Source organism: Marmota flaviventris, chromosome 16, assembly GCF_047511675.1.
Source record: "Marmota flaviventris isolate mMarFla1 chromosome 16, mMarFla1.hap1, whole genome shotgun sequence".
Lineage (NCBI taxonomy): Eukaryota > Metazoa > Chordata > Mammalia > Rodentia > Sciuridae > Marmota > Marmota flaviventris.
Window position 1 is genome coordinate 72,241,070 of NC_092513.1, and position 15,395 is coordinate 72,256,464.

The following is a 15,395-nucleotide window of genomic DNA, read 5'->3' on the forward strand; positions in this document are numbered from 1 at the left end:
GATCCTGGAATGGTTTGGATAAGAGGTATCCCCCCAAAGCTCCTGTGTTGATGTAGGAACGTTCAGAGGTAAAATGACTCGATTGTGAAAGCTGTCACCTAATCAGTCCAACTTACTGTGAATGGACTAACTATGTGGTAACTATAGACAGGTGGGACATGGCTGGAGAAAGTGGGTCAATGGGGGATGTGCCCGGGAAGAATACAGCTTCCCTGTGGCCCTTTCTCCCTCCCCCCCCTCCTTCCTGGCCATCATGAATAGAACAGTGGCCCTCTGCCATGATGTTCTGCCCCACCGTGGGCCAGAGCAATGGAGTTGGCCAAACATGGACTGAATCTCTGAAGGCATGAGCCCAACTTTTCTCCTCTAAGTTGATCTTGTTGGTTATTTGGGTCACAGCATCAAAAAATTGACTAACACAGATACAAAATTCTTTGAAAAGAGATATTTACTAAAGAGGATATTATGTGGAATACAAATGAGGGGGAAAAACACTTCTTTTACTAAAACTACTTTTAAAAAGTCCTAACGACTAACATAACTTAACAGTCATATCTTACACCTAGACACCCTGTCTCCAGTTGCTAACAAAGGGCACCTTCTGAAAAATGTGTTATTAAGTGACTCTGTCATATAGTGATCATTAGAATGTACTTAACACAAACTAAGATGGCTGTGATGTCCCTAAGTCATACAGTCCAATGGGACCACAATCACATATGGCTGTTTTTGTCTAAAATTTCATTATGAGGCAAATGACTGTATTTTCACATAATATTAATTATTCCTACTGAAGGACTTAATATCTGTGGATATTACTTGTATTCCAAAGTAAAATGGTGATAAGATGACCAGTACTGAGAAATAATTCGGCTGAATTTCAATACAGATGAAAGGTAATTCTTTGAAACGAAACTTGGGAGAAGATAAAGATAAAACTTGGGAGAAGATAAAGATAACCGATGATATAATTAAAGCAAAACTCATCCTCTTTGCCAGAAAGTTAAAAAGTTACAAAACAAACTCACACAATATTATTCAGGGGATACGTTTTTTCTTTGCATAAAACATTCTAATGGAGCAAGAGATCCAGAACACAAACAAAACTCCATACACAGTACCAAGAAATAATGAGTCCCACAAGGAAACACACAGCAAAGGAAGAGACAGGGATGAAGGATGGATGAGGTGGAAGGGTTGTGTGTATGTGTGTTCGGGCCTTGAATAAAAGAATTTTATGCAGAAGAGAATATTTATCTGAGAAATGAACCGAGGAAGTTATATATGCTAAGTTACCTAGGGAAAGATTTCAAAGGGACTGAACAGATACTACAAAAGACGGACCTCACTTGACACCTTTAAAGAGCATCCAGAAGCACAGTGTAGCACAAAATGTTATGAAGCCAGAGAGAAGCAGTGAATACAGTCAATTTTGCTTCCTTTAATCTACAGAAGTTCTTTCTTGAAAACAACTACAATTGTACGGTACACAAAATCCATGGTCATTTGCAGCAAGAATTGAAGAAAATAAAATTCCATGAATTTTGTAATTGGAAGCCATATGCAATAGTCCAGGGGAGGACCGGGAGGCAAGCCGTAGTGGTAATGGGGAAGTGATGGAAGCTGACAGACCCCACATATTTTCAAAGGATTTGGGGTTGACAGGATACACTGATGGAGCCAATGTGGGGTGTGCAGGAATAGAGGTCACTGGTGACTCCAAGGATCTTGGCTCAAGCAGCTGGTAAATATGGCAATATTTACTGACAGGTAGATGCCCAGGGGAGATAGGTTTGGTGGTGGGGAGGGTGTGGAAGGCAATAACTTGTGTTTAAGCATGCTCATTTTCTTATATTTTTGACACCCAAACAGAAATGGAGTTTGATGCTTACGGGGAAAGCTTGAAGCCAAGTGGAAGGATTGGATAAGGATCTGACCATAGCCAATCCCAGCCTGTAGAAAATTTCATGAGGAATTAAAGACTGATCTATTTCTTTACAGGTTTGGTTCTTAAGTCTCACAGAAATAAGTGGAAAATTTACACTAGGGATGATGGCTTGTGGCTGTAACAAAATACCTGAGAAAAATAACTTAAGGAAAGAAATATTTATTTTTAGCTCACAGCTTCTGAGGTTTCAGTCCATAATCACTTGGGTCCAATGATTCTGGACCTCTGATGAGCAGAAAGAGATGGAGGAAGGGGCTGCAGATGCATCTAATCCCCAAGACCACATCCTCAAGGACTCACTCCCTCCATCCAGATCTCACCTACAATAATCACCACCTTCAATAGTTCATTCAGCTATGAACCCAACAATGGATTAATCCATTCCTGGGGCCAGAATCCTCCTGATCTAATCACTTTCCAAGAGCCAAAGCCTTTGGGGGACATTCCAGATCCAATGCATGACACCTTGACACCTGATTTGTTTCAGATTCAAATTGTTTTTCTTTCAGATTTTAGGAAGGTCCTATACTGCATACACCAAGTATCAGTGACTAGGCGGAAATCTTACACATGACTATTTCTGCAATAAAACACATGGATATTCACATTAAGCAGGATAAATAAAGAACATAAACAGCCCCAAAGTTGGAACATTCAGATTTTGTTGCTATATGAGTTTGGGTTTTATCATTTTAATCACTTTGCTTCTGGAATTAGGCATTGCAGAGAAGCAAGTGTGGATCTTTAATAATAGAAAACAGTAGTGTAGCTAATGAATAGACCCAGGCCCAAAAAATTAAAAAGCCATTAAAAAAACAGGATAAGGAGAGCATCCAAGAAATATACGAGGTTGGAGAATAAATTTTTAATGTGTCCTTATCATAAAAATAAAAGAAATAGGCTTTTTAGAAGAGATCTGGAGACACATTCTGTTTTCCTGCGAGAGGAAGGTTAATGCAATAAATCTAAGGCAAGCACTGCAGCCAGTCTGAATCTGTGCTAGAAAAAAAATGATAGTAAGTTTACAAAAACATGCAGTTTTCTTTAATCCATAGTGTAAATAATTTTATACATAAAAACCAAATCTCTTTAAGCTAACTTATTTTAACTCCATTCATGAAATCTAGAATTATTGCCTAGATAAAGGGTGAAAGCTCATATAAGATATGCAATCTATTATTACAGCAGCGATGACAAGACTATATAACAGCCAATATCAACTCATCCTTTTAAGAAAATGATAAACCTAAGACAATCAATGAATTTTATTTCTGAAAAAGTAACTGATACAGAACACACCAGAGAGGCCACACTCATCAAGAATATAATCGTGATTCAGCTTATATTTTCCTAGAAGATATTATTAAAGTCTACCAATCACTTACTTATTTACTAAAAGCAAGAATGGATGATTGAACAAAGAAAAGGTCCCTTGGATGCTGAGGTAGGTGGAGAAACTCAGCTATCTGCAGAGGCATTTCATAATTCAAACGTGAGACCCTCGCTCTTGGCTATTTTATAACTTTCATGAAACTCCTCATAGTCTCCCCATCTCAGTATGGCCAGTCCTCTTGCATCTCGGAGTTCATGTTACTTCTGCTTTCTAGGACACCTACTTCATCACTCTGCAGCACTCCAAACATTCTCTTCAAGGCCTGTCTAAGCTCCATTCTGCAGTCCCTGGGGTCTGTGTCCCGTAGGTGAACACCCAATAATCATCTCTGGCTGGTCTGTGGGTTCCATCTCTTTAGCATTAACTTTGGTTCACCCTACAAAATTCTGTGCAATCAGAGTAGGCACTGAATTTATTAAATGGTGACTATTTGCAGGTCAGAGGGATGGAGGATGAAGGGAGAGCCATGACAAAGCCCTGCCCTCAAACACTTCTTGGATCAAAATGGCGGAAAGAACCAGATCCTCACAGTACCATGCATCCTGGTTTTAGTGCAACCATGTCCTAGACAAGTGCAGGGCTGGGAGAGACTACGGTCAGTGTGGTTGCTCAAGAAAGGCATCCTGGGAGAGGATGAATCCCACTCATTAATTCAGAAAACATTTGCTCATCTTCTGGCCTCTACATGGAAGAGTTAAACTCCATGGAATGCACTTATTTCCTAGAGCCATTATAACAAAGTACCTCACACAAAGTAACTAAGCTCCTAGAGGCCAAAAGACAGAGCTGACCACAGGGCAGCTACCTCTACAAGCACTTGGGAAAGACCTGTTCCACGCCTGCCTACCTCCTAGCTTCTGGTGACCTCAGTGTTCCTTGGCTTGTAGACGTCTTACTTCCTCTTCATGGAGTGTTCTTTCCCTCCATGTGTGTCCATCTTTGTGTTCAAATGTCTTCATTTTAGGAGGAGTCATATTGGATTAAGACCAACCCTATTGACCTCATTTTAATGTGGTTGTAAATATCCAATTTCAAAATAAAGTCAGCTTTCAACATACTGTAGGTTAGAATTCCAGCATGTGTTTTGGAGAAGCACAAGTCAACCCAAACCAGAGATGCAGAAAGACACGACGAGTTCAGAGGACGCTCACGCTGTGATGTGGCTTCAGGAAAGGAAACCAGTCACTCCAGAGAAGCTCAGCTCAGCCCAAGGGGATGGTAGGTGGGGACTGGCATTTGGTGCTACTTACACTATTTTGGATTAATAAGGACCTTATTCTTCACATTATTTCTCCCTAAGCATATTACCTTTTAGAATAAGATTTTTTAAAAAAAGGAAACAGGGAAAGAAGGGAGAGGAGACAGATGGTGTTGGTTTTAGAATATCTCTTTTATAGGGAAACCGTCCCCAACCTTTTAAATAGCCTTCATCAATGCAGAGCAAGATTTCAAACACATCTGAGTTACTTCCAAACATTAGGTACCAAATTATTTTTGCAATACATTTCAATTAGTTAAATACACAATAAGTTAAATATTCACAAAATTAAAACAAAAATTATTCCTCCAAAAAGGCTTTGAGACATAATCACCAATAGAAATGCCACCACCGTGAGGAAATTCAAAGTCTTCTGGAGGATCTCACTGAGATCTACAGCCTGGAATTTCTCAATGTATCTACATAATAAAGAAAACACGATTTTTCAAGTTCAAAGCCTGTGTTCTTGAACCTGTCCTACATAGAGAATCTGCTCATTTATTAAATTTTAAAACTTCAGTATCTTTCAGAAGCATGGGATTAAATCAGAGAAAATGAAAGAATAAATTCAATATACTAATGTGAAATCATGCAGAGGCAATGCTAAAATATATTATTCAACAAAACAAGGAAAATTACATAGGATTTGTATTATTCTTAATCTTCCACACTACTTAAGGATATAGTAACAAGAGGCTCTTTCAATATTTTCTTTGAAATGGGCAACTTGCTTTCACATAAAATTTTTTTTCAAAGTAATTCTTAAAATCCTTTTTCTCAATAGAAGTATCTTTTGCAAATATCTTTCCCCATTCTGTAGGTTATCTCTTCACTGTTCACTGCTTCCTGTGTTGTATGGAAGCTTCTTAGTCATAATCTGATTTTTCTACTTGTAGTTTTGTTGGTTGTGATTTTGGAGTTTTCTCCAAAATATCCTTTCCCAAACTAATACCCTGATTTAGTTACTACTCAGTGCATACATGTATCTAACAGACTGTACTTCCTATATGTGTAATTGTTATGTGTCAATTGAAAACAAAATAAAAAGTGTACATGAAGACTGTTTCTCTTTATGGGTTTGCAGCAACTAGTAGTGATTCTAATTATTGGAAAACATACCCAGATGCTCTCTTCTCGTCGATATTGCTTCCAGTTCCTCCCACTGTCACTGAACATCAGGAGGTAGCTGGTCACCCAGTCGGAGCTCCCGTATCCACCCTGGGTGGCCACAGCGGTGACCTCCATTCTCTCTCCAAGGTCAATCTGCAGCCATTGGTATTTATTTGACACAAGTGGGGTCCATCCACCAGCTCCTTTTTTAAGGCAGAAAAAAGAAGGAGAATGGTAAGGAGGAGGAGGAAATAACTTAGCATACCTGTTCCTGGAGTAGCAAACAGTCAGCTTAGAAGTATACATAAACTTGAGAAAATCATAGATTCGTGTTAGAAAAAAAGAAACTGAACGAGGATGGACCCTACATTCTCCTCACATTTAGCTAGATGACTCCTGCCATTCAGAGGGTCACACTGAGTGGAGGAAGTGTCTGATGTCATGTGGGCAGCCAGTTCATCATTCCCGTCATTCCTGGGGGACCAGTTTTGTCCTTTGTCAAACATAAGAGACTAAATTCCTACAGTAAGGCACAGTATTGAGCATTAAGTAAATGAAAATAGTCAAAACACAGTCCTTGCGCTCAGACTGCCTACAGTCGAGGCAGACACTAGTTCACGGGGCTGGTGGCTGGGCTCTGGGGTAAAGCACCTGTTTTGCATTCAAGAGGCCCCAAGTTAGATCTTCAGTGTCACAAAAAATAAAAGGGATTTCAAACTACAGCATACTTGTGAACAGATCTCATTTATACATGGAATTTAAAGAAGTGGATCTCAGAGGTAGAGAATAGAACAGGGTCACCAGGGACTGAGGGTATGGGATGGAGAGACAATGGTAAAACCTGAAAATTAAAAATGAATGAACAGGCCCAGAGCAGGGAGTGGAGGAGGGAGTCCCCGGCAGGGCTGTGGGCTCTCTGGCTGTAGCACAGGGAGATGGGGAGAGCCCCACAGAGTGCCTGTGTCTTAGACAATGAGAAGTCTGCCAAGTATCATGAATCGAGCACGCAGTCTGCTGGGCACAGAGTCAAGATTCTGCTCTTTTTGTTTTGACAAAGGTCACACGGGAACCAAGAATAGCAATGGCTGGTGAGGTCTTATTGATGCTTGTCATTTTTCTGGTCAAATAAATAAAATGGGAGATATTTCTGAACTACTGTTTCTTTAATAATCAACATTCTGGACACTGCTATTTTCTAACTCGGGGTATGTGTCTTTTTATTAGGGATTATTTTTATAACTATACCCTAATTTGTAAAATATTCAGTACCATGTCCAGCATAATGTAAAGGTTCAAAAAAGCTTGTTATTGTTGACATAACTGGGGAAAGAAATGAATGAGGGGATGATATTACACCATTATATGATGGGACGTAGGAGTGCAGAGAACTGTATTTATAGGCACCTCTCTGAATTGATAAGCACAATTTAAATACTATGTGCTTATGAGCTCAAATTTTTCAGATTCTTTAGAATTCAGGTTCTAAGATTTCTTTTCTTTTTCTTTTTCTTTTTTTTTTTGGTAATCAATCTATGTTCAAAATATTTTCCCTTTGAATGTACCATAAGCACAAACCTTTTTGATCCAGACTCTGAAGATATATATGTGTATATATGTATATATATGCACACACATATATTTATACATATACTTACAGATACTGATAGATAGATGGTAGACGGATGGATGGATAGATAGATAGATATGGGGGGGAGTTGCTTTGCTTTTTATTGCTCTGTACTTTAACTTGAAGATCCTGGGAGGTAGCCAAGCATGGTGGTACACACCTGTAATCCCAGCAGCTCTGGAGGCTGAGGCAGGAGGATCAAAGCAAGCCTCAGCAAAAGTGAGGCCTTAAGCAACTCAGTGAGAACCTTTTCTAAATAAAATCCAGGTAAGCTGCTTATCTCCTAAGGCTACCTTTGGAATTAAATGACAAAATTCCTGTAAAGTGAACTCTGTGCCTGACCCAAAGCTCTCAATGGTTAAAAATTGAGAGATGTTGCACAAGAATGGAAATGGGTAGGTAGTGCTCTCTGACTGCCTGAAAAGTGAAGTATGCTGGGAGGATCAGGAGTGGGAAAGAAACCATGGGAGCAGTTTCCACTGAGGTGCACATAAGGTGTCTCCCAAATCCTTGCACTGTCTCTGGCAGGGACAAATGTAAATTGTGCTGCAGATCATACAAGATTCAATCTTCCCTCATGTAAAAGAGCATGCTGTGTGAATGGAGGATGATCCCCATGTGCAGAAGGACACCTACTGTGCCCACCTCCTACCTGTGAGTGTCAGAAAAGTAGGGGAGACTTCAGTGGCCCAATGTGCAGAGTTGGCCACCATTAAGTCACTGTCTTCTAGACAACATCCCAGACTCTTTTATTGGGGGAGATTGGGGATGGGTTCTGGGGATGGAACTCAGGAGCACTCAACCACTACCCTTTTTTATTTTGAGACAAGGTCTCCCTAAATTGCTAAGTCTCCCTAAGTTGAACTTGTGATCCTCCTGCCTCAGCCTCCTGAGCTGCTGGGATAACAAACTCTTAATAGCATATTATTTTGAAGGTGCTGATGGGACATGAAGGTCCTATGTAGATGCACAAAGGATGTAATGTAGGTTTGGAGTGGAGTCGGGTACTCTGGAAGTGCAGGCAGTGTGACACTCCATCCTCCTGGTCAGACAAGGCCCAGGATCCTACAGCGGATGCACAGTAAGAGTGAGGGTTTATCTGTTGGCACTTTCCTGTTGAGATCTACCAGATCCCTGAGGTTGGGGTTTGGATGTGGAACAACACCAGAAAGCTCCTGTATTGAAACATCGTCCCTATTATGGATTAGATAGGAGGTGTCCCTCCAAAGCTCAGGTGTGAGACAATGCAATAACTTTCAGAGGTGAAACAATTAGAAGGAGAGCCTTAACCTAATCAGTGCATTGACCCTCTGATGTGGATTAGCTGTGTGGTAACTGTACGAGGTAGAGAGTGGCTGGAGGAGGTAGGCGGTCAACCCAATGGATTAATAGTCGTCCAATGAATTCATTGTTAGGTATTTTGTTCACTATGATGAGAAGCTAACATACCACTCTCCCAAGTCCACGTAAAGTTTAATAACTGTGAAATCCTTCCATGGTTCATCTAACTAACAACAAAGAGTCCCAAAGGTACAACACTACTGCAACTGCATTTCTTTTCCTGTTCTTTAATTTTTTTAAACAATTGTTTCACAGAAGAGTTGGAAAAAGGCGAAAGAGATGCTATTAACCAATCCCTCTCCCCAATATTATTGTACATTGGGAATTTTATATATTTCACTTGAGACCTCAGAGGAACTATTAAGTATTTTGGATTTTCCCCCTCGTCATTAGCTAGCATTGATGGTATAGTCCATGTTCTTTGACTGTATATTTTTGTTAAAAAAAAAAATTCTGTATTTTCATTCCCTCTCACCCCAGGTCCAGAAAAGTAATCAACACAGAAACACATGTGGAGAAGGAGAATGAGAGAAAATGAATCAGCCTGTTCCTGGTGTGCTGCCCTGGGATCATGAGTTATCATTAGAAGAAAGAGAAACCCTGGTCATCCCTGTCCTCTGTCACTCACAGTTTGCTAGATTGTTTTAATAAGGGCACTCCTGCTCACAGACAGCAATACATTCCAGTTACTCCATTGTACCTGTGCCAAGAGGCAGTATTCATATGCAAATCAGCCATCCCGTTCAGCCACTATGGATAAAGTAATGAACCCTGGAATTAGAAGAATTGCACCAGGTGTGGCAGCCTCAGGAAACCTGCAATCCCAGCTGGGCTTCAAGGATGTGTTGCTTTGCAGGTGACTTAATTACACACTGAATAGTCATGGTGGGAAATAGAAAATCACTGTCCCACCGCGCTGGTCTAGTTGCTTTCATTAAAGGCAGCTTTGGTGGTTGGTAATGAAGGCCACACTGGAGTCATGGAAAAAGAAAGTTGGCTGACTCTACCAACGGGTGTGTGGCAATTGCCCCGTCATCTGTCTCTGGAACAAAGTTGTCCTTTGTTGTTTAATTAATTAGTTGTCTTTTGTTGTTTAATTAATTATTTTTTTGGCATTGTAGTTGTTTTTGTTTAAAACTGTAGAGCCTGGAGTGCGGCTCTGTGGTAGAGAACTGGCCTGGCATGCACGTTCTTCCCCCTCACCACACACACAAATAATAAAACATTAAAAGGACAACACTAACCACTCTCATAGGATTGCAAGGAGAACCACGGAGTCATTGATGCTAAAGCACTTTGGAACTGAAAATTTTTATACAAATGTGATGTCATATTCAATTTTTGTTTTCTTTAAATTAAAACTAATGAAAGTGTTTGTGCAAACGGTAGAGTCAAGATTACACACCGAACAATTCCACTTAACCTGGGAGCATCTTTGCATAGTCTATTTGATGGTCACTAAAGCTAAAGACACCTAAAAGGCACTGGGCATGTGCCCCCAGCTCATCCCCTAAGCTTATCACTGGCTCCACTCCTCCTCTTCACCCTCCTCCCCCCCCTGCTTTCTGGCAGGACAATGCATCTGAGCTAACTGAGGTGTCACAAAACACTCAATGGAACTATAGGCAGAGAGCTCAGCCTGTAGTCGATCCTTAGAACCTGTGATGATCAGAACGTCATCCCACCCATTCATTAGGTATGTTCTGACAGGTGCATTTCACTACCTGAATGAGACTAAGCAAAGTCCAGGAACTAAAGATCTCCCTCCTGATTGCTATCATGTGATGAACAGCAGAGGCTGCTTTTTAAAGGGCAGTTATTTTGTGAAGACTGACTTGGGGACCACAGCAGGAATGCTGAGCTTCGCTACCATACTATTTCCATATGAGCACATGACTTGGCACTTGTTTCATCCACAATTTTCTCCATTGTTACACCTCAGAGCTCTGAGGAAATGTTTGAAGTTTTGCCACTTATTTTGCAATGGAAATGGAAAGAAGAGAAATGAAAAACAGTGAGGCATGCATTGTGTGCTGAGAATGCTACTAGGTATTTCCATCCACATTATCATTTTTTATTTCTAAAAGCATCCAGTGATTCAGCTTTATTGCAACCATTTTACTAATGAGAAAATAATAAACAATTAATTTACATACATGTAAAGATATTATTTTAAAAATCAGCTCCTCTTTCATTTTTTAATCTCATCCAGGAACATATTCACATGACTTATCAATCACTTAGTGCTTTTTGTTTATAAATAACCTGGGTGAATTTGGTCACTATTTTGTAAGTTTTCTGTCTGGGTAGACAATCACATTTTAATACCTGAAAGTGTGAATGAACAAGTTGAGTAGAAATCCCTCAGCAGAAACCATATTGCTTCTAGTTTAAAAAAAAAAAAAGCAATAAAATTCCCATTACTATAGTACATATAAAGAGGTGGCACTGTAAGAGCATACAAGACTTTATTAATAAGGGAAGTTATGCAAAAGTAAATCATCATCATCATGATTATCTCCATCACCACCATCGCCACTATCACCATCATCATCACCATACATCACCACCACCATCATCATCACCACCACCACCATCACTATCATCACCACATTCACCTCCACCACCATCATCACCACCATCACCAGCATCATTACCACCATTAGCACCATCATTACCACCATTATCACCACCATAACCAACATCATCTCTATCACCACCATCATTACCACCATTATCACCACGCATCACCATCATCATCTCTATCACCACAATCACAATCATCATCTCTATCACCACCATCACAATCATCATCTCTATCACCACCATCATCATCACTACCACCACCATCATCACCACCATCACCACCATCATCAAATCACTATCATCATCACCACCATCACCATCATCACTACCATAACCATCAACACCATCATCACCATCACCATCACCACCATCATCAGCACAACCATTATCACCACTATCATCATCATCATCATCCTATGCATTCCTCAACATGTGATGAGTACCAAGATTAAAGGTACTCAAGAACACAAACTATAAATAAACAAAGTAAATATACAAAGCTAACTACCAGTAGGGGATTCTAGCAATCCATCAAATAAATAATTAAATTGATCTCATCACAAAGAGATAATTTCCTATAAGACAATTGTTTCAAATGTGATTTTATCCAAATATGTTTGCTTTTTTCCTCATGTAATTGACTCTTAATACATTGCAGAATCATTACAGATTTCAGGTGTTGCCAGTAGGTAAACAGGCAGCAGGAGGTGAGAGATGAGAGTGGGTCCATCACCACTCCTACATTCCAGTGTGATTTTTAAGTATTTCTAGGGAAGGAGTAGAGTGGATTTTAAGTGAACTTCCTTATCCCACTTCTGAGATTTATGGGCTTTGAACTCCAAAGTTTTTTGTCAGTAAGTCTGCCTTTTTGTTGAGGTAATGTAAACATTTCCTTGAGGCCTGATTTCATTAGATTTTTTTTAAAATGAAGCTCTAACCAGACATGTGCAGAATTTCAAGTATTACAGTCTTTTTAACCAAGTAAAATATATACTTATCCTTCCAGAGAATCTATCTTTTCACTCTGGTCTTCTTTTAGCTATTTTTTCTTCAACCTTGGAAGACTGATGTAGGAAGAACATTCAACCTCCCAAAAATATGTTCATTAGGAAGAATTACCCTTACCTATGGCTCAGATCTCAGAGTGTATGGAACAACTTATAGAATTTATTATCTTACAAAATGCATTTATACCCTCTGATAGCCTGAAAATTAACAAATAATAGATGAAGCAAATAAAAATCGAAGAGAAGATGATAGACTTAAAAATTAACCATACAATCATATTAAATATAAATGGTATAAACACTGTTAATTAAATGTCAATGGTGTCAGATTAGATCCAACTATGTGCTACCTACAAGAAATATACTTTAAAAATAAAAACACAAATAGGTGAAATGTAAACAAATGGAAAAAAAGATATCATCATGCTAACACTAATCAAAAAATATACATATATGGATTGATGTTATTAGACAAAGTAGATTCCAGAGAAAAGTTATTGCAAAGGATAAAGAAGAACATTTCATAATAAAAAGATGCTCATTTGTCAAGAAGTTCTAATAATCCTATACATGTAACAACAGAGCTTCAAAATACATGCAGCAAACCTGATGAAACTGAAAGAAACAGACAAATCCACAATTATAGTAAGAGACTGTATTATCCTTCTCTCAATGATTGGCAGAACAGAAAGGCAGAAAAAGAGCATAGAGACATCACTATCAACCAGTATGATTCTTTGATATTTATGAAATATTCCATCCAACAATAAAATAAGTAGTATTTTCAAATTCACTTGGAAGTTTCAAGGAAATAGACCATATTCTGAATCATAAACATGCTCAATAAATTTAAAATGATTTAATTAATGCAAAGGATATTGTCTGTGATATGCAACATATTTAAATTAGAAATCAATAAAGATCTTTGGAAATTTGAGAAACATTAAGAAACTTAACTACCAGACTAAATGATCCATAAATCAAAGAAAAAACTAAAAGAGAAACCAGAAAATATTCTAAATGGAATGAAAGTAAAAATACAACATATCAAAATCTATGAAATGCAACTTCTAAGCATATGTCCAAAGAAATAAAGAGCTACAAGGAGTCTCATTCCCACCTGTTACAATCAGGTTTGTAAACTGCTGACACCTTCCCAGAGCAGGCTGGTGGGACAGGGAGAAATCCTCAGGCACCTCAGAGGCTAGGGGTGTTCACCCTGTTGCAGGTATTTCCTCCACTGGGCACTGACGTCAACACTCAGGCCCTCCACTGAGAGCCCCACTGGGCACTCGCAGAAAATACCAGAAAGAGCCCCTGAGGGTTAAACCACTCAGCCTTTATCCTTCCCCATCTCTGCTGCATCTTGGTTTTGAGGTATGTGGTTCCATTCATCTCCGTAACTGTGTGTAGTTCAATAAAACCGCCATTGTGCATTTTTCATACACTCACTATGTATAGGATAAGATATGGAATCTCAAAATGTCACTTGAGCAGGCAAGGAAGGCACCTTTCTTTCCTATTTAATGCCATCTGGTATCATGCAAAGAAACTCAAGGGCAAAATGCTCAGAAATAACAATTTCAGTGAAGAATAAATCTGTCTGCATGTGATTCATTGTTCAGTCAACTATAAGTCTCAGTCCATTCTCTTCCAAATATACATTTCCCTAAGTATTAGGCTGTTGAAGTAATTATAGTTTGTAAAGTTGCAGGAACACTTTGTATGAGATGATACATGCACTTATTAATTATTGCATGGAATGTGGTAACATCTCAGTATGTGCTCTAAATATTATCATAACATAAGTGCTGTTGACAAATAACTCAACAGGTAATGCACACTAGGGAAAAAGCAATTCCACCAAGGTTGTCCTATTGAACTCTTTGTGGGAAATAATGACCACCTCAAAAGAATCCAACTGCCAAGCACGATCATGAAGGAAAATGGGCCAATCTCCATCACATGCTGCAGAAATTCAAGAGTGCCTCATATAATGCTGACTTAGTAACTAAGGTATCTGGTTACAGAACCCACTGTGGTGTTTTACCAGCTCCTGTTATTGGCCATGGTTCTTTTAGGTCAGCTCTGTGGCACAAATTAAACTCCCATTCAGCAAGTTGGCGTTATTTTAAAATCACTGGCTTTACAGGAAACAGTAAAGAAAGTACAGAGACATAACATGTATTCATCTTCTACTTTCCCCCAACAGTTACAACTTATATAATTATATTAGAATATCAAAACCAGGAAAATAATGTGTCTGTGAAGTTCTGTGTCACTTCGTAACATGTTGAGAGTCCTGTCACCACCAGCATAATTAAGAAAGAGACCCATCTCATTGCCACAATGCCCCTCCTCATTGTTACTCTTTATAGTTAAGCAGCAGCCACTCATTTTGACCCATCTGTGCAGATCCTTCCTCTATGCCCCAGATTCTCTCTTTTTTCCCCCCATTCCTCAGATCATCAGTTTCCTAACTGGTCCTCCTTCTCTTCTCCATTTTTTTTCATTCTTATGTTTGTTTGCTATATATCATACTGTTTTAGAAACATATGTAGCTGGAGCAGTAGGGCAAGGATATGTACTATTTTTCCAGAAGCAGAAGGGGCAATACCATTAATAATCCAGTCACCTCTGGTAAAGAGGAAGCTTCCTGTTCGAGCTCACATCTGTGCTAAGTATTGCATGACAGCTGAGTTATCATGTATATTACTGGATTTTTTTGAATAAGGAAAAGTAAAGGGAGAAAATTTCATAAGATAGAATGCATGGTGTGGAGACCCTAGAAAGGAGTGTGATGACGTTCCTCTGTGGGAATAGCTTACAAAGCTAAGGAAATGTAGTACCTTTCATATTATTGCTAAATATAATATAATATTGCTGTGGTCATTTAAGTCTTAGAGTGAACATGCAACCCAGAAATTCCACTCCATGGAAATATGCATCCACTCTAAAATTTGAATATTCATAGCAACATTACTCATACCAGAAAAAAGTAGAAGCGACTCATATGTACATCACTAGTGAATAGATAAACACAATGTGGCATAGCCGTAAGTTAATTACTATTTAACAAAGAGATGCCTCACAAAACCATGGAGTCTTACACTCAGTTCTGTCTT

General features: G+C 39.0%; 1 protein-coding gene across 3 annotated transcripts in view; it reads right to left on the minus strand.

Moving 5' to 3' along the window:
- The window catches only part of LOC114104756 (contactin-associated protein-like 3), a 177,609-nt gene that overhangs the window by 142,911 nt on the left and 19,303 nt on the right, over positions 1–15,395 (minus strand). For all 3 annotated transcript variants that reach the window (XM_027950984.2, XM_071602772.1, XM_071602771.1), the window contains exon 2: positions 5,719–5,912. In XM_027950984.2, coding sequence (XP_027806785.2) covers positions 5,719–5,912 — 194 coding nt within the window. The remainder of the gene's footprint in view (positions 1–5,718; positions 5,913–15,395) is intronic.